The following is an 18,790-nucleotide window of genomic DNA, read 5'->3' on the forward strand; positions in this document are numbered from 1 at the left end:
CAATTCTCCTAAAGGTTTTATAAGGCGGTGCTGGGAATGTGCTTTACAAAAGGGGAAGCACCCGGACAACAGTCACTGTTTGCTCTTTTGAGCACCATCCCGAGAAGGAGGAATGTTTTTCTCATTTCATAGGTGGGGAAAGTAAGGCTCAGAAAAGCAAATGTTTTTTTCCAAGGTGATAGGGAGAGTCCGTGGCTGGTGTCTGCACTGAGACCAGACACCCCTAGTGGGCCAATGAGGGCGGGGTCCCCAGGTGCAGCCGAGAAGGAGAGAGGCCCTGGCGGAGCGCGCCCTGGCGGCGACCCGGAGAGGCGGGACGCGGGGGATGGTGCAATCCTGGGCCTGAGGGCATCAGACGGCGGCTGATTAGCTCAGGTTTACATCACCCAGGCCAGGAGCCGGGCGCGCACGAGACTCGCAGCGGAAGTGGGGGCGGCTCCGCACACGTCCGCTGTTAGGAACCGAGCCGGGCTGGAGCTGGACAGGGATCCCGAGCTCGGCAGCAGCGAAGCGGGCCGGCCCACCTGCTGGTACCCTGGAGGCTCTGAGCACCGGCGGCGCCAGGACCCACGCGGGACGGCAGGACAAGGTACTCGGCGGGGTGCGGACTGTGGACTCGCCCGGAGCCTGGGGGGTTGGAGCCGGCGGCCGGGGAAGGGGCGCCGGGAGGCTCTGCGCGTCTGCGTGTTGCTGCGTGTTACACGCGCACACACACACACCTTTTAACAGACTCTGCCGTCGGGGGACACCCGGGGCCTAGTGCTCCCCCCGGGCTTCAGGTGACGCGGCCCCGCAGGGCGTGGGGTCGCCCGAGTTGGGCTGGGGAAGCCAGGGACGGAGGTGTCTGGCTGTCACCCCTAGAGGAGGGTGTGCGAGGGTCTGTTTTGCGTGAGTGTGGGACAGGGGAGTCGTGTGGTGAGGTGAGGGGCTTGTGGGGGGCACTGGAGGACTCTTTGTGGGGGTGTCGGAGGATCTGCGGGGGATCTGCGGGGGTCCTCGTGAACCCGTAGGGGAGAGTTCTGGGTGAGGGTGGGTCCCGGGGACCTGTGCTTCTGGGGATGGTGAGAACTGTCTGGAGGGCTGGGCACTTGGTGGCAGGGGTTGGTGGTGCAGGGGACACGGCCGGGACAGGGCTGGGGTGCCCTGGGAGCGAACCGAGCGAGTGGTGCGGGAGCCGAGCGAGTGGGAGCGAAGGCGCAGCGCGGATCCCCGGCCGGGCAGCGCCGCTGGTTCTTCCCGCTGCGTGGCTCCGGGTTTGCAGGTGGAAGGTGCGCGTGTGTTTGCGGTGTGTGCTGTGCCTGCAGACCGGGGAGGGCGGGGGACGACAGCCACCTCTTTCCCTCTGCCTCACCCCCTCCTGTCCCAGGGCCGCCCTTCAATTTCCGCTGAAACTTCTGACTGGGACACCGCCGCCTTTCGCTTTCGCTCCCACTGAAGGGCCCTGGCTGCGGGGGGCGGGGCGGGGCGGGGTGGGGCCGGCCTTGCTTGTGTAGACCATGGGTGTGATAGCTGGGAGGGCTGTGTGTGTGTGTGTGTGTGTGTGCGCGCTAACGCTTACCCGTGGAGGGCAAGGGTGTGTCACTTAATGTCTGTCTTCCCTGGATGTGTTGTCGCTGGCTGGCTTAGACAGTGTCTCAGGGGTGTGTGTACACCTGTCAGCCCTGGGGGTGTGTGTGTGTGTGTGCGCGCGCGCGCGCTTGATGTAACCCGCCGTCATTTCCCTGGGTCCCGAGTATGGCAGGGAACAGCAAGAGGTAGATATTAGGGGCTGCTTTCATTCCACAGCACAGATTCTATTCTGCAGTGTGGTCTGCAAAATGCCTTGCCCAAGATTTATAGACTCAGTTACCCCCTCTGTCCCCATCTGGGTGGAGCTTATCCCAGGCCCCAGCAGGCTCTGAGGGATGACTGGGGCCAAGGCAGCCTGGAGTACTGATGTGGCACAGGCCAGAGGGACTCCAGGCAGTCTTCTGCTGCGCAGGGCACAAAGCATGTGCACGGCCAGGTAGCATCCTGCGGGACTCAGAACAGCCTCGAGATGTAAGGAGTGTCATCCCAGCCTCCAACCTGGGGAGCTTTCTAAGACTCTCAAGGATGGTACTTAAGCATCTTGCTGTGAAGAACAACAGGATGAGTGCTAATAGTGACCATTTCCTGACACCTACCCTGCAACAGGTCCATAAGCTCTACGTGCTTCATTTGTTTTTTCATTTCATCATCACTAAAAACCTGTAAACTTTGCATCCTGTTCCCACTTTACAGGAACTGAGGCTCAGAAAGGTTGAGGAACTTGACCAGGGGTACCCCCCAGCTAGAAAGGGTCTGAGACAGGATTAGAACCCAGGAATATCTGACTAAGCCACTCCTTACTGCATTCTTACCAAGCCAAAGTCATGACCTTTCACTCATGTGGGGAGACCTTCCCTTCCAAGGCAGCTCTTCCGTTTAGGAGCCGCCTACTTGGAGAGGTGGGCCTCTGTCTGGTAACTGACTCGTGTTTCCCTGTTCATCCTGCCTTGAACTGTTGGGAAGGTCTTTAACCAGGCTGAGGTCCCTCTCGCACCAGTGCTCAGACCTGGGCATGCACATTCTTGGAATGGAGTTTAAGTGGGTGGGCAGATGGGTTCTAGAGAGAACCTTCCTGCCCTGACATGCCCTACTGCCCTCTCCTTCAGCCACCCCACACACAGTCACACGGCTGCGTGGATAGTGGCTTTCTTTTCATTTAACAGTTCACGCTGGAGATCCTTTCAATTAGGCTATAAACAGCATCCTCAACCTTTTAAATGGCTGCAAATTTTTCCGTTGTGTGGATGAAGTATAATTTATGTAACCAGCCCTGTAATTATAGACAGCAAATTATTTCTGTCACAAGGGCTGCAGGATAACTTTGTATTTGCATGCTTACACACGCACACCTCTACAGGATACATTTTAGCAATGGGATTAATTGCTGAATCAAAACTCACACACTTTTCATTTTGTTGTTTGTTTGTTTTTTTGAGACATTCTCACTTTGTCACCCAGGCTAGAGTGCTTGACCATGGCTCACTGAAGCCTTTACCTTCTGGGGTCAAGTGATTCCCCTACTTCAACTTCCTGCATGGCTGGGACCACAGGTGTGTGCCATTATGACCAGATAATTTTTTTTTTCCTTAGGGACAGAGTCTCGCTATGTTGCCTAGGCTGGTCTTGAACTCCTGGGCTCAAGTGATCTTCCTGCCTCAGCCTCCCAAAGTGCTGGGATTACAGGCATGAAGCACTGCACCCAGCCTGTTTTTCATTTTGATATTGTCAAAATGCACTCCTCGAAGTTTGCACCTTTTATTCCCCCACTAGCACTGTCTTCATTGTTAGTGGGTGCACTGCCACTATTCCACAGAATAAACCCACTTTTCATGATACTGCCAGGACCTAACAGGTCTGAAATTAAACTTAAAATTTTTCTTCCATAGTCCCCCAAATAAAGGCTTCTCCTCCAGCTTAGGACATGTAGCCATCATCTCTTCTCATTGCAGGAGCCAAAAGCTGGACCTTACCTCGATTCCACCCTCTCCGTCAACCCCCATGTCCAATCAATCCAGTTCATCCAGTCTGCCACTGAGTCCTCTTGATCCTCCTCCTATGAGCCCTTAACTTCGTGTCTCCATCTAGCAACCCCCCTAGTCCAGGTCACCTTTTCCTGCCTGGACTCCTGCTTGTGCAGAACTCCTAGCTAGTCTCACTGCCTGTCTAGTACTTTCAAATCCACCCTAAAGGCATGATGTTCCCCTGCTGAAAATCCTTCAGTGGCTCCCCACTGCCTTTGGATAATTCCAAATCCTATTGTGTGTTAATTAGGATTAGGCTCAGCTATAATATAGAAACAGCCACTTAATAGCTAAAATGAAATAGACGTTTCTTTCTTTTCTTTTCTTTTCTTTTCTTTTTTTGGGACAGTCTTGCTCTGTCACCAGGCTGGAGTGCTGTGGCAAGATCTCAGCTCACTACAACCTCTGCCTCCCGGGCTCAAGTGATTCTCCTGCCTCAGCCTCCTGAGTAGCTGGGATTATAGGCACGCGCCACCATGCCCAGCTAATTTTTGTATTTTTAGAAGAGATGAGGTTTCACCATGTTGGCCAAGATGGTCTCTATCTCCTGACCTTGTGATCCGCCTGCCTCGGCCTCCCAAAGTGCTGGGATTACGGGCGTGAGCCACCGCGCCCCGCCTATTTTTTTTTTTCTTTAACTTTTCACTTTTTTTTGCAGTCAGGCTCATTCTCCAACATGTTTTTGGGGAACATGCAGCACGTTCTTTTGCCTCTTCCATCACCCCAGAACAGGGGTTACTGGACAGTGGCATCAACTTCCCCTGGGAACTGGATGGAAATGCAGATTCAGACCTTCTGAATGAGCTACTTTGGGAGTCGGGCCCAGCAATGTATGTGGAAACAGGCCTTCAGGTGATCTCAATGCTTGCTCAAGTTGGAGAACCACTGACTCTCCATGGTCATGGAGAACCATGGTGACTCTCCATGTCACCTGGCTAACTCTGCCTCACTTTCAGGTCTCAGTGTAGATATCACCTCTTCTAGGAAGTCCTCTTTTGACCCACCAGCCCAGGAGAGAGGCCTCTCTGGGTTCCTAGAGGCCCACGCTTCTCTGTATAATAGGGCTGATCACACTGTACGTGACTTTTTTTTTGAGACAGAGTCTCACTCTGTCACCCAGGCTGGAGTGCAGTGGCACAAACATGGTTCACTGCAGCCTCAACCTCCCGGGCTCAAGCAATCTTACCACCTCAGCCTCCCAAGTAGCTGGGACTACAGGCATCCACCACCACACCCAGCTAATTAAAAAAAAATTTTTTTTGATAGAGATAGGGTCTCACTATGTTGCCCAAGCTGGTGTTGAACTTTTGAGTTCAAGCAGTCTTCCCACCATGGCCTTCCAAAGTGCTAGGATTACAGGTGTGGGCCACTGCACCTAGTCTTGGATATGATTTTATGATTTCATCTGCCCTCCAAATTGACTGGAAGATCCTGATGGCAAGAATGCTGTCTAACCCACTTCTCTTCCCTAGCACCCAGTGTTAAGTGAGTGAACAAGATCATATCTCTCATCTGTGAATGTACTAGAGCCATGGATTACGAAATTAGTTGATCTTCTTTACTTTAATTTTTAGGAACAAGCTGGGTTTTCAAGCAGGTATTTATTTTCTTAAATGTAAATTTCTGATTAGGAAATACTTTTTTTTTGAGACAGAGTCTTACTCTATCACCCAGGCTGGAGTGTAGTGGCACAATTTCGGCTCACTGCAACCTCTGCCTCCTGGGTTCAACCGATTCTCCTGCCTCAGCCTTCCCAGTAGCTGAGATTACAGGTGCGCGTCAGCACACCCGGCTAATTATTTTTTCCCCCGTGACGGAGTCTTGCTCTGTTGGCCAGGCTGGAGTGCACCAGGCAGTGGTGTGATCTCAGCTCACTGCAACCTCCACCTCCCAGGTTCAAGTGATTCTCCTGTCTCAGCCTCCCAAGTAGCTGGGATTACAGGCCCACACCACCACGCCTGGCTAATTTTTGCATTTTTAGTAGAGATGGGGTTTCACCATGTTTGCAGGTTGGTCTCAAACTCCTGACCACCGCCTCGGCCTCCCAAAGTGCTGCCGTGGGCTGTATTTTGGCGTTGCCTTGGTCACGTGTTGCTACCTGGGATTACAGGCATAAACCACTGCACCCGGCCTAATTTTTGTATTTTTTAGTAGAGACAGGGTTTCACCATATTGGCCAGGCTGGTCTTGAACTCCCAGCCTCAAGATCCGCCCACTTCGGCCTCCCAAAGTGTTGGGATTACAGGCGTGAGCCACTGCGCCTAGCCAGGAAATACATTTACGTGGCTCAAATTCAAAACTATAAAAGTTGGCCAAACATGGTGACTCACATCTGTAATCCTAACACTTTGGGAGACTGAGGCAGGAGGATTGCTTGAGCTCAGGTGAGACCAGCCTGGGCAGCATAGGGAGACCCCGTCTCTACAAAGAATAAAAAAATTAGCCAGGCATTATAGTGCATACCTGTATTCCCAGCTACTTGGGAGGCTGAGGTGGGAGGATCACCTGAATGCTGAGGTCAAGGCTACAAGTGAACTGTGATAGTAAGAGTCTCCTCCTAATCTTGTGCATCCTTCCAGAGACAGAGATTATATATATTCAAAAATATATATACATATATATACACATATATTATATATAATTATATATTTATATAATATATATAAATATATATACATATATAATATAACATATTTATACATATTCTTTTTTTAACATAAATGCATAGCCAGGTGAGGTGGTTCACTCCTAGAGTCCCGGCTACTTAGGAAGCTGAGGTGGGAGGTTCACTTGAGGCCATGAGTTTGAGACCAGCCTGGGCAACAACATCTCTTGGGGGAAAAAAAAAAAAAAAAAACACCATAAAAGTATTCTATAATACCTAATTCTGTGTTTGTCTTTCTTAATACATCTTGGAGATCAGTGCACATCAATATATAGAGAGTTTCCTTGTCCTTTTTCATGGCTGTGTAGTATTCTGCTACATGGCTATACCATGAAGTTTTAACTAGCTTTCTACTGCCTGACATTTGGGATATTTCCTGCTTTTGCTATTGGACACAAGGCTCTGATGAACAGCCTTTACTATATTCAATTTTTTGGTAAGAAGTTTAACTGGAGGATAAATTCCCAGAGGTGGGTCACCCAGTTAAGGGTATGTGACTTTGTCATTTTAACACACACTGCCAGATCACCCCCTATAAATGTTGGGCCATGTATGTGTGAGGATACAGCAGGGGAAAGGAGGGTCGCCAAGCAGTCTCACTCTACTGCTTTTCTCCCCTTTTTGCTAGATGCGAGCCACCCCTCTGGCTACTCCTGCAGGTTCCCTGTCCAGGAAGAAGCAGTTGGAGTTGGATGACAACTTAGACACCGAGCATCCCGTCCAGAAACGAGCTCGAAGTGGGCCCCAGCCCAGGCTGCCCCCCTGCCTGTTGTCCCTGAGCCCACCTCCTGCTCCAGATCGTGCAACTGCTGTGGCCACTGCCTCCTGTCTTGGGCCCTATGTCCTCCTGGAGCCCGAGGAGGGCGGGCGGGCCTACCGGGCCCTGCACTGCCCTACAGGCACTGAGTATACCTGCAAGGTACGTCCCATGGTACAGTACCCATGGGCCACTGTCTCCCAGCATCACAGGAGGCCTGGAAAGGAGGCCTCCAAAGGATTGCCAGGGTACAGAGGGGTCCTTATGTTCATTCATTCTTGTGTTTAGTGGGGAAGCATCCAGTGAGCCCCTGCTGGACTGATACCAGATAGAAGTGGGAGATGGGAGTTGCAGGCAGGGGGAACAGCTGTTCAAAGGCCTAGAAAAGTGAGGGGATAGTACTTTAGAGAATGAAAAGGACTTATCTGTGGCCAGAGTGGAGAGGGTGTGCAGAAAGGGGCAGGAGATGAGGGTTGGCAGCAGCTGGTCATGAAGGTGTTAACAAGGGGCCTCCACTGGGCTGTGCAGAGCTACTGAAGATGTTTGCACAAGAGAAGGGTAGGGCATGGTAGACATCAAAACTCCTGGGACCCCGGAGGTGATTGAGCCTAACCCGTGGCCATTTTACAGATAGGAAGACTGAGATGAAGACAGGGGAAGGGCCATGCGTGAAGTCACATAGCACTGGGCCTGGCTCCCGGGGTAAGGTAAGGGGTAGAAAAGTCTGAAGATTCCTGGCTGAAACCAGGAAATGGACAGGATCAAGGCCCCTGAGGGTCAGCCCATGCAGGACACTGGCAAGTGACAGTCCAAGAGGACAGAGATGAGAATAAGAAGTGTAACAATAGGTATTCACTGTGCACCAGGTACTATGTTGATTGTTTAGTGTGCACAATCTCTTAATCTTCACACAACGAATGAGGTGGTTACTATCATTGTGCCCATTTTACAGATAGAGGACACTGAGACTCAGAAAGCCATGGTTACTTGCCACGTGACAGAGCCAGGTGGTATCAGAGCTGGGATTGGGCCCAGGAGGCTGAGCCCAGAGAGTCCTGTGCCTGTGCTAGGATAAGCGTTTCAGACACAACCAGGGCAGGCTGCCCTGGCAGGCAAGCATAAGGAAGATAAGGGGGACCTGGACACCCAAGGGAGAGTAGCGGGGGCCTGGGTCCCTTGGGAATGCACAGAGAGGTGGAAGGACTTAAACCTCCTCCTCCTGGGAGCAGCAGCAGAGCTTTGCTCTGTTGATGGAAATGCAGTTAGCAGCGGGGTAGATCCAGACAGGGTCCAGCTCCTAGCTTCACCTGGGCTCTTGTGCACAGGTCTCCAGTGCTCTTAGCAGGTGCCGTAAGGAGCCCAGAACTCTGGGTCCCCCTCCTGCAGCACCACAGGTTCTTTTCCATTCTCCCTGGGAAGGTGAGTCCATGATGAGAGGAATAATGCAAGCAGGCTCAGGACAGAAGCGTCCTGCGTTCACAGGGCCCCGATTCTCCAGAAACATTTGGGAAAATCCACTGGAACATACTCATCCCCATGCCAGTGTGCATCACGGGTGCTGAACAGCCATTTCCACACTTCCTCAGCTTTTCTGGTCAGTGTGTAGAAAGATCAAACTCCTGTCTTTGTAAATTATCACCTTATTCATTAATTCAACACAATTTCATTGAGCACCTGTATTTGCCATGTACCATGCTGTGGTTAAAAACAAAGTTCTGTTCTCATCAAGCTGACATTCCAGTGGGAGATACAGACAATAAACAAGTGAGTAAGTAAAATATGTGTCAGGTGACCGGGCGCCATGGTTCACGCCTGTAATCCCAGCACTTTGGGAGGCTGAGGCAGGTGGATCACGAGGTCCAGAGTTCAAGACCAGCCTGGCCAATATGGTGAAACCCCATTGCTACTAAAAATACAAAAATTAGCCAGGCATGGTGGCAAGTGCCTGTAATCACAGCTACTTGTGAGGCTGAGGCAGGAGAATCACTTGAACCCGGGAGGCAGAGGTCACAGTGAGCCGAGATTGCGCCACTGCCCTCCAGCCTGGGCGACAGAGCATGACTCCGTCTCAAAAGATAAATAAATAAATAAAATGTGTCAGGTAATCACAAGCACTATGGAGAAAAATAAAGCTGGGAACAGAGAGATCAGAGGACAAGGAGGGCAGGAGTGCAGGTGATTTTAGCAAGGGAGGTCCAGGAAGACCTCTCTGAGGGGTGACATTTGAGCAGTGACTTGAACAAATGGAAGGAGTCAGCCTTGCAGGTCTAGTGGAAGAGCATCCAGGCAGCAAGTGCGAGTGCACGGGAGCAGGAATGAGCTCGCCCCAACTAAAAATAATAATCATCTCTGTTTGGGGGTTATTTCCCCCATGTCACCCCAACTTGTTTTTTGTTGGTGTGTTTTTGAGATGGAGTCTCACTCTGTCGCCCAGGCTGGAGTGCAGTGGCATGATCTTGGCTCACTGCAACCTCCATCTCCCAGGTTCAAGTGATTCTCCTGCCTCAGCCTTCCGAATAGCTGGGATTACAGGCGTGAGCCACCACGCCCAGCCCCAACTGGTTTTTAAAGTCAGGTACTTTAACTTTTTTTTATCATAGATTAAATATGTATGTGTCTTATTTATTTTTCTTTGTGGCATAGTCAACATAACATGCAAAGGATTTAAAGTCAGACAAACCAAAGTGAGTATACTTGTTCTGCCACCAATTAGCTGCCTGGCTTCTAGTAAGTCACCTTCCTTTTCTGAACCCAGTCTTATCGTTGGTAAAATGGGACATACCTTTCAGGGCTAGGGTGGAGTTTTGCTGTAATGCCCACAGACGCCTAGCACATTTCCCATCAAGCTTGCCACCCTCATCACATGTCCTTTTTCCCCTCCCCAACCCTTTCTGGCTACGCTGATCTTTGGTTGGGTTTCTAGAGCAGGCCAAGCTGTTTCCGGTCTCAGGGCCTTTGCACTGTCTGTGCCCCTACTCAGAAAGCTTATTCCATGCGCATCTCTGAATCATTCAGATCACTTTTCCAGAGTCCCTCCTGAACCATACTTTCTTTCTTTTTTTCTTTTTTTTTTTTGAGTTGGAGTCTTGCTGTGTCACCCAGGCTGGAGTGCAGTGGCGCAATCTTGGCTCACTGCAAGCTCCATCTCCCGGGTTCACGCCGTTCTCCTGCCTCAGCCTCCCAAGTAGCTGGGACTACAGGCGCCCGCCACCACGTCCGGCTAATTTTTTGTATTTTTTGTAGAGATGGGGTTTCACCGTGTTAGCCAGGATGGTCTTAATCTCCTGACCTTGTGATCCGCCCGCCTCAGCCTCCCAAAGTGCTGGGATTACAGGCATGAGCCACTGCGCCTGGCCTCTGAGCCATATTTTCTAAAATGGGTGCCCCCTTCCAAAATAATCTATTCCAGGCCAGGCACAATGGCTCACGCCAGCTCAAGTCGAGGCAGGCAGATCACCTGAAGTCAGGAGTTCGAGACTATCCTGGCCAACATGGTAAAACCCTGTCTCTATTAAAAATACAAAAAATTAGCCAGGCATGGTGGCAGGTGCCTATAATCCCAGCTACTCGGGAGGCTGAGGCAGGAGAATCTCTTGAACCCGGGAGGCGGAGGTTGCAGTGAGCTGAGATCACACCACTGCACTCCAGCCTGGGCAACAAGAGCGATCTCCGTCTCAAAAAAACAAAAAACAAACCAAAAAAAACACCTCTATTCCAGCATCTTTCTTGGTTCCTTTGCAATGCTTATCAGCATTTGTCAATATTTAGTTTCTGGGCATGTTTGCATGGCCTCCCAGCGGGCACCGGAGAGCAGAGCCCATGGCTGTCAGTCCAGCTGGACACATGGCTGGCCCACACAGGCCCAGGGCCAGGATACTGAATGAATGAAAGGGTGGGTGGACAGTCAAGTGTAGAGGACAGGAGCTGTGACGGTGATGAGCATCAGGTGCCTTCTGCATCATCTGCCCTTCTGGGTTCCTCCTGCTTTGAACCTGTTACTTTTCATTTATCTGATGTTTGAGGCCATATAGCCTAGCAGTTAAGAGCACAGACCAAAGGCTGGGTGCGGTGGCTCACACCTGTAATCCCAGCCTTTTGGAAGGCTGAGGCGGGAGGATCACCTGAGGTCAGGAGGATCACCTGAGGTCAGGAGTTTGAGACCAGCTTAGCCAACATGGTGAAACCCCATCTCTACTAAAAATACAAAAATTAGCTGGTTGCGGTGGCGTACACCTATAATCCCAGCTACACGGGAGGCTGAAGCAGGAGAATCACTTGAATCCAGGAGGCGGAGTTTACAGTGAGCTGAGATTGCACCACTGCGCTCCAGCCTGGGTGACAGAGCGAGACTCCGTCTCAAAAAACAAAAAAGCACAGACAATGGAGTGCATAGGCTCAAATCCCAGCTGTGCTGCTTGCTGGCTGTGTGGCCTCTCAGCTTCCTTAACTGTAAAATGGAGTGAGTTATCCTACTTACAGGGTGGGGTCAGGGCTGAATGACTCGGGAAGTGAAGCGCTTAGTGCAATGCCTAGCACATGGTAGCACAGCTAGGTCAGCTGTGACTGTTTGCAATGCCAGCCTCAGCTCCCGGGAGTCCCCAGCTGTGCTCACACCATTCTCTGCCCACAGGTGTACCCCATCCACGAGGCCCTGGCCGTGCTGGAGCCCTACGCGCGGCTGCCCCCGCACAAGCATGTGGCTCGGCCCACTGAGGTCCTGGCTGGTACCCAGCTCCTCTATGCCTTTTTCACTCGGACCCACGGGGACATGCACAGCCTGGTGCGAAGCTGCCGCCGCATCCCTGAGCCTGAGGCTGCTGCGCTCTTCCGCCAGATGGCCACCGCCCTGGCACACTGTCACCAGCACGGTCTGGTCCTGCGTGATCTCAAGCTGTGTCGCTTTGTCTTCACTGACCGTGAGAGGTGAGTGTGGTTGCAGAGCCCCAGCCACAGACACACCCCGGGGGGGAGCATGATGGAGAGAAACTGAGGCCCAGGAAGGCAAAGTAACTGAGGCAAGAAGTGGAGAGGCTGGAGTAACTAGCAGCCCCTGTCTAGTTCCCTGAGAAGAGTTGACTGAGGCCAGGTGCAGTGGCTCATGTCTTTAATCCCAGCACTTTGGGAGGCAGAGGTGGGTGGATCACTTGAAGTCAGGAGCTCAAGACCAGCCTGGCAAACTTGGTGAAAGTCCATCTCTACTAAAAATATAAAACTTAGCCGAGTGTGGTAGTGCACACCTGTAATCCTAGCTACTCGGAGGGCTGAGGCAGGAGAACTGCTTGAACCTGGGAGACAGATGTTGCAGTGAGCCAAGATCATGCCACTGCACTCCATCCTGGGCAACAGAGTGAGATGCCATCTCAAAAAAAAAACAAAAACAGAAACAAGAAAAAGAGTTGACTCAGTCCTCTTGGGAGCCCCTTTGGAAGGCTGGGATGGAGCACTGAGATGTGAAAGTCATAGTAGCTGACAGTGATGAAAGCATCACCACATTATCTAATGAGGTCTTCCATCCTTACAAACATGAGGCAGGTGCTATTATTATTCCCATATGATCAAGGAAACTGAGGCCCAGAGAACTCAAGTAACTTGCCCAAGATCCCATAGCAAAATAAATGGTAGAGCTGGGATTTGAACCTAGATCTGACTCCAGAGCCTGGGTCTTAATTCAATCTAAGCTTGAGAGGCAGGGGGCCTGGCTGGGCTTACTAACTGACTTTGGGTGACCTAGTGTCTCTGAGCCTCAGTTTCTCCATTGGTAGGGAAAAGGGTTGGATTGTTAGGGTGTTTTCAGGATTCTAAGACCACAGCCAAAACATGGTCTGAGGTTCCCCACTCGGGCACTTTTTCTGTGAAACTGAGAATTAGCACTTTTTGGTTAAAAGATAATCTTCCTTCTCTAGGTTGGGATGCTAAGAATTTTTTTTTTTTTTTTTAATTGAGACAGAATCTCACTCTGTCACCCAGGCTGGAATGCAATGGTGCGATCTTGGCTCACTGCAACCTCTGCTGCCCAGGTTCAAGTGATACTCCTGCCTCAGCCTCCCAAATAGCTGGGACTACAGGCATGTGCCACCATGCCCGGCTAATTTTTTTCTCTGTTTAGTAGAAACGGGGTTTTGCCGTGTTGGCCAAGCTGGTCTTGAACTCTTGACCTTAGGTGATCCGCCTGCCTTAGCCTCCCAAAGGGCTGGGATTACAGGTGTGAGCTACTGTACCTGACCTAGATGCTAAGAAAAAATTTTAAAAGATAATTCTGGGGAAAAGGGCAGAGAGACTCGCCTCCTGTTCCGTCTCCAGACTCCTGGGGGCAGTCAAGATGTGTCAGGGAGTGCACTAAGCCGCCAGTTACACAGGAGTTTTCTGTGGAGAAAGGAGTGTGATCCCATTGCATTTTCAAAAACTTTTTATCTTGAAATAATTTTAGACTTTTAGAAAACCTACAAAAATAGTTCAAAGAGTTTCTATATATCCTTTAACCAGTGTCCTCCAATGTTAACCCCTGACATAGCTATGGTACAATTGCCCAAACTAAGAAATCAACCTTGGTAGAGTACTATTAACTAAGCCACAGATTTATTCCAACTTCCTGAGTTTCCCACTAACACCCCTTGCTGTGCAGGATACAGTGAGGATCCTAATTTAGTTGTCAGTGGTTTCCTTGGTCTCTTCCAATCTGAGACAGTTCCTCAGTCTTTCCTTATCTTTGATGATCCATGACCTTGACACTTTTTTTTTGAAACAGGGTCTCACTCTGTCACCCAGGCTGGAGTGCAGTGGTGTGATCACAGCTCACTGCAGCCTTGATCTCCTGGGCCCAAGTGATCCTCCCACCTCAGCCTCCTGAGTAGCTAGTTCTACAGGTGTGTGCCACGCCGCCTGGCTAATTGAGATGGGGTCTTGCCTGGGCTGGTCTCGGACTCCTGAGCTCAAGCAATCTGCCTGCCTCGGCCTCCCAAAATGCTGGGATTATAGGCGTGAGCCAACGCTCCTGGCCATAACTTTGAGATTTTTGAAGAGTACTGATCAGTTACTTTGTATGTCCCTCAATTTGGATTTGATTGATGTTTTCTCATAGTTAGATTGCAGTTATATATTTTTGGCAAGAACAACACAGAATCGATAGGCCCCTCTCCATATCGTATCAGGAGATGCTTGAGTTGATAGTCATCACTGTGTTATAACCTTGATCACTTGGTTAGAGTAGGACCTGCCAGGTTTCTCTACTGTAAAGTTCCTAATTTACCCTTTGTAATTGACAGATACCTTGGGGGGAGGTAAGCTAAGCATATAAATATCCTGTTTTTCCTCAACTTTCACCCACTAATTTTAGCAACCATCTATATTGCCTATAGCAGTTATTATTGTGTGTTTGCCTAAGTCTGATTTTCTTTTTATTTTAATTTATTTTATTTTTTCTGAGACAGAGTCTCGCTCTGTTGCCCAGGTTGGAGTGCAGTGGCACGATCTCGGCTCACTGCAACCTCCACCTTCTGGGTTCAAGTGAGTGACTCAGCCTTTTGAGTAGCTGGGATTACAGGCGCATACCACCACGCTTGGCTAATTTTTGTGTTTTTAGTAGAGATGGGGTTTTGCCATGTTGGCCAGGCTGGTCTCCAACTCCTCAAGTGATTCGCCTGCCTCAGCCTCCCAAAGTGCTGGGATTATAGCCATGGGCCGCTGTGCCTGGCCCCTAAGGCTGATTTGCTGTTAATGTTACCTTCTACAATAGGCATGCCTTTTTTAAAGAAGTAAAATTTATAATGATTTGTAAGCTAGTACATAACTTCAAACACATTTTAAGCTTAGGGGAGATACGACTACCCCAGACCTACTGGAGGAGAGAGCGTGCTTCCTGCTCTTTTCAAGAAGCCATTTGATGGCTCACACCTGTAATTCCAGTGCTTCACGAGGCCAAAGTAGGAGGATTGCTTGAACCCAGGAGTTCGAGGCCAGTCTAGGCAACATAGCAAGACCCCATCTGTACAAAAAAATTTAGAAAAATTAGCCAGGTGTGGTGATGCACACCTGTGATCCCAGTTACTTGGGAGGCGGAGGCAGGAGGATCGCTTGAGCCCAGAAGTTCCAGGCTGCAGTGAGCTAGGACTGCACCACTGCACTACAGCCTGGGTGACAGAGTGAGACCCTGTCTCTAAAGAAAAAAAAAGAAGGGGCCAGGCGTGGTGGCTCATGCCTGTAATCCCAACACTTTGGGAGGCCGAGGCAGGCAGATCACGAGGTCAGAAGATCGAGACCATCCTGGCTAACACAGTGAAACCCCGTCTCTACTAAAAATACAAAAAAAAAAAAAAAAAAAAAAAAATTAGCTGGGCATGGTGGCAGGCGCCTGTGGTCCCAGCTACTCGTGAGGCTGAGGCGGGAGAATGGCATGAACCTGGGAGGCAGAGCTTGCAGTGAGCCGAGATTGCACCACTGCACTCCAGCCTGGGCGACGAAGCGAGACTCCATCTCAAAAAAAAAAAAAGAAAAATCACCTGAGAGTCATTGGTAGAAGAGGGACCGTAAGTTAGATAGAACTGTGTTTAAATCCTGGGTTCTGCTTCTTACCTGCTTTTTGGCCCTTAGCAAATGACTTCACCTGCTTGAGCCTTTGTTTCTTCATCTGTAAAATGGGCTAATAATGCTGACACTCTTTGTCCCCCAATACTGTGATTCATAGGATTGGTCAGTATTTGTGAAATGCCACTGGACACCCAGGAAATAGTGGAAGTAGGGCCATAAAGGAAAAACTAATAGCAGTGGTAATAGAATGATTACTATTAAAGTCATCTTAGAGTGCTCCATAGGAGTTGTTTAAAGTAAAAATTGCAAATGGCAGGACAAACTTTTTTTTTTTTTTTTTGAGATAGGGTCTCACTCTGTTGCCGAGGCCAGAGTGCAGTGGCGTGATCTCGGCTCACTGCAAACCTCCGCCTCCTGGGCTCAAGCGATACTCTCCTGCCTCAGCCTCCCAAGGAGCTGGGACTACAGGTGCGAATCACTATGCCTGCTAATTTTTATATTTTTTGTAAAGATAGGTTTTCACCGTGTTGCCCAGGCTGGTCTTGAACTTCTGAACTCAAGCTATCCCCCTACCTCGACCTCCCAAAGTGCTAGGATTACAGGCATGAGCCACCGCGCCCAGCCTTACACACACTTTCTTTTTGCCCTGCTTACCTGTTTGTGTTTTTTATAGAAACTGGTTGCCAATATTTTTTTAAATGGGGACTTTTTCATTAAAATACAAGTCCTGGCTTCTCTTTGGGAAAAGAATGGGAACATGGGGCCATCTTGGGAACTACGAGAGCGGGTCACAGCACTGGCTCTGGGTATCTGCCAGCCAGGGTTCCCATCCCAGGCCAATGCTCAAGAGCTGTAAAATGGTGTCCTCCTTGCAGGTTGTAGCCTGGATAGAATGAGATAAGCCAGGTAATGAGAGGCCAAGGGCCAGGAACACAGCAGAAACTCGATAAACCCTAGAATGCGTTGTTAGTGGTACCCTTTTTAGGCAGGGCTTGTGCTGAGATGTCTGGCACACTTCCTGTTTCTCTCATTTTATTACCTGCCTGGACCCTAAGTTTGTATCTGGTTTAAGAGAGGCTTACCCCTCTCAGCCCCATCAGGCTCCTCCCCATGGGACTGTTGAAAAATGTATTTCTTTCAGAATTTTTCGTTTAAATGTAATTGCTCTGTGGCCTTAAATGACTTAACCTCTCTGAGCCTGGGCTTGGTTATCTATAAAACAGGATCAGATATCACAGGACTGTCAAAGGCCAGCAGGCACTTGGAAAGTGGGTACCACTAGGGTGACAGTATGGGGTGGTGGCATGGGGGTTCTGGGTAGGACCTGACCCTTCAGTGTCTCCCCATGTCCCAGGAAGAAGCTGGTGCTGGAGAACCTGGAGGACGCCTGTGTGCTGACTGGGCCGGATGATTCCCTGTGGGACAAGCACGCATGCCCAGCCTACGTGGGACCTGAGATACTCAGCTCACGGGCATCATACTCGGGCAAGGCAGCAGATGTCTGGAGCCTGGGCGTGGCGCTCTTCACCATGCTGGCAGGCCACTACCCCTTCCAGGACTCAGAGCCTGTCCTGCTCTTTGGCAAGATCCGTCGCGGGGCCTACGCCTTGCCTGCAGGCCTCTCAGCCCCTGCCCGCTGTCTGGTTCGCTGCCTCCTTCGTCGGGAGCCAGCTGAGCGGCTCACAGCCACAGGCATCCTCCTGCACCCCTGGCTGCAAGAGGACCCCATCCCCTCAGCCCCAACCAGATCCCATCTCTGGGAGGCTGACCAGGTGGTCCCTGATGGACCAGGGCCGGATGAAGCCAGGGAAGAGGAGGGAGACAGAGAAGTGGTTCTGTATGGCTAGGGCCACCCTACTACATGCTCGGCTGCCAACAGTGGATTGAATTTGGGGTGGCTCCAAGCCTTCTCCTGCCTCTGAACTGAGCCAAACCTTCAGTGCCTTCCAGAAGGGAGAAAGGCAGAAGCCCATGTGGAGTGTGCTGTGTACACATCTGCTTTGTTTCACACATATGCAATTCCTGCTTGGGTGCTTATCAAGTGCCAAGACCTGTTCTAGGTGCTGCGAATACAGCAGTGAGCAAAGGGGACGATACTCCCTGCTCGCAGAGATGACAAACTGGCATTCTTGAGCTGACAGCACTTTCCCATGACCATAGGTCATTGTCTACACTGGGTACACTTTGTACCAGTGTCGGCCTCCACTGATGCTGCTGCTCAGGCACCTTTGTCCAAGGACAATCCCTTTCACAAACAAACCAGCTGCCTTTGTGTCTTGTACCTTTTCAGAGAAAGGGGGGTATCCCTGTGCCAAAGGCTCCAGGCCTCTCCCCTGCAACTCAGGACCCAAGCCCAGCTCACTCTGGGACCCATGTTCCCAGCATCTCTGTCCTCTTGATTGAGAGATTCTCCTTCCAGGCCTAAGCCTGGGATTTGGGCCAGAGATAAGAATCCAAACTATGATGCTAGTTCTTGTCTAACTCAAGAATGTTCTGGAATGAGGGTTCAGGCCTGTCAACCATGGGGCTTCTGACCTAAGCACCAAAGTTGAGGGACAGGATTAGGCAGGGTCTGTCCTGTGGCCACCCGGAAAGTCCCAGGTGGGACTGTTCTGGGGACACTTGGGGTCCACAATCCCAGGTCCCTACTCTAGGTTTTGGATACTGTGAGTATGTATTTTTACCTGTGCCTAATAAAGGAGAATTATGAAATAATTTTATTTTTCTAGGCGATTTCTTCCATCCTTTCCAACCATCTCTTACCAATTTTCCCTGCCTTCAAAACTGCCCCCCATGGTGAAAGGCCATAGAATTGTGTCACAACCTGGGCTGAGTGGTTTGTGAGAACAGATTACCTGGAGCCCGGCGGGTCTTCCTGCACTCCCTCTGTTTCTTCTGGCAGCAGCAGTGTCTCTATTAGGGTACTTTCTGAGTCAAAATGGCTTCAACAAGATGGAAATACATTTTACAGAAAGCAATAAGTCAGCACATAGGGTGGGCTTCAGTGCTGGTCCATTCAACTCCCAAAGCTGTGGCAGGGACCCCGGCTCTCCAGGCTCCTTCTGTCTCTTGGCTGTATTGTCCCTTGAGACTGCTGGCCCAATGGCTACAGCAGGTGTCACATTAAAGAGGTCCGTGACCAGAGGAAGAAGCCAGGGGTCACTGTAATACCTGAGAACTCAGAACTCTGGAGTTAGGCTGCCTGGAATTAAATCCTGGCTCCAGCACTCAATAGCTGTTTGACCCTTGGCAAGT

At 50.5% G+C, this 18,790-nt stretch overlaps 1 protein-coding gene across 2 annotated transcripts; it reads left to right on the forward strand.

The window, feature by feature from the left end:
• Nucleotides 1-380: 380 nt before the first annotated feature.
• TRIB3 (tribbles pseudokinase 3) lies at nt 381-18,250 on the forward strand. Of its 2 annotated transcripts, none has more exons than XM_008019831.3 (4): nt 381-589; nt 6,884-7,174; nt 11,643-11,935; nt 16,890-18,250. In XM_008019831.3, exons 2-4 carry the CDS (start codon nt 6,884-6,886, stop codon nt 17,380-17,382), a joined length of 1,077 nt encoding a protein of 358 aa, XP_008018022.2. In that variant the 5' UTR covers nt 381-589; the 3' UTR covers nt 17,383-18,250. The 2 variants fall into 2 exon arrangements, with proteins under 2 accessions (XP_008018022.2, XP_037849873.1); XM_037993945.2 differs by lacking the exon at nt 381-589 and adding an exon at nt 2,080-2,175.
• Nucleotides 18,251-18,790: the final 540 nt, after the last annotated feature.

The sequence above is a fragment of the Chlorocebus sabaeus genome, chromosome 2 (genome assembly GCF_047675955.1).
Source record: "Chlorocebus sabaeus isolate Y175 chromosome 2, mChlSab1.0.hap1, whole genome shotgun sequence".
Classification (NCBI taxonomy): Eukaryota; Metazoa; Chordata; class Mammalia; order Primates; family Cercopithecidae; genus Chlorocebus; species Chlorocebus sabaeus.

What these genes read in the sequence shown, in the direction of transcription:
- TRIB3 (XM_037993945.2), top strand. Translation starts at nt 2,095, where the DNA reads ATGGTACTTAAGCATCTTGCTGTGAAGAACAACAGGATGAGTGCTAAT. An exon ending in TGACACCTACCCTGCAACAG is followed by an intron (nt 2,176 to 6,883) that starts GTCCATAAGCTC and finishes CCTTTTTGCTAG; the next exon opens with ATGCGAGCCACCCCTCTGGC. An exon ending in GCACTGAGTATACCTGCAAG is followed by an intron (nt 7,175 to 11,642) that starts GTACGTCCCATG and finishes CTCTGCCCACAG; the next exon opens with GTGTACCCCATCCACGAGGC.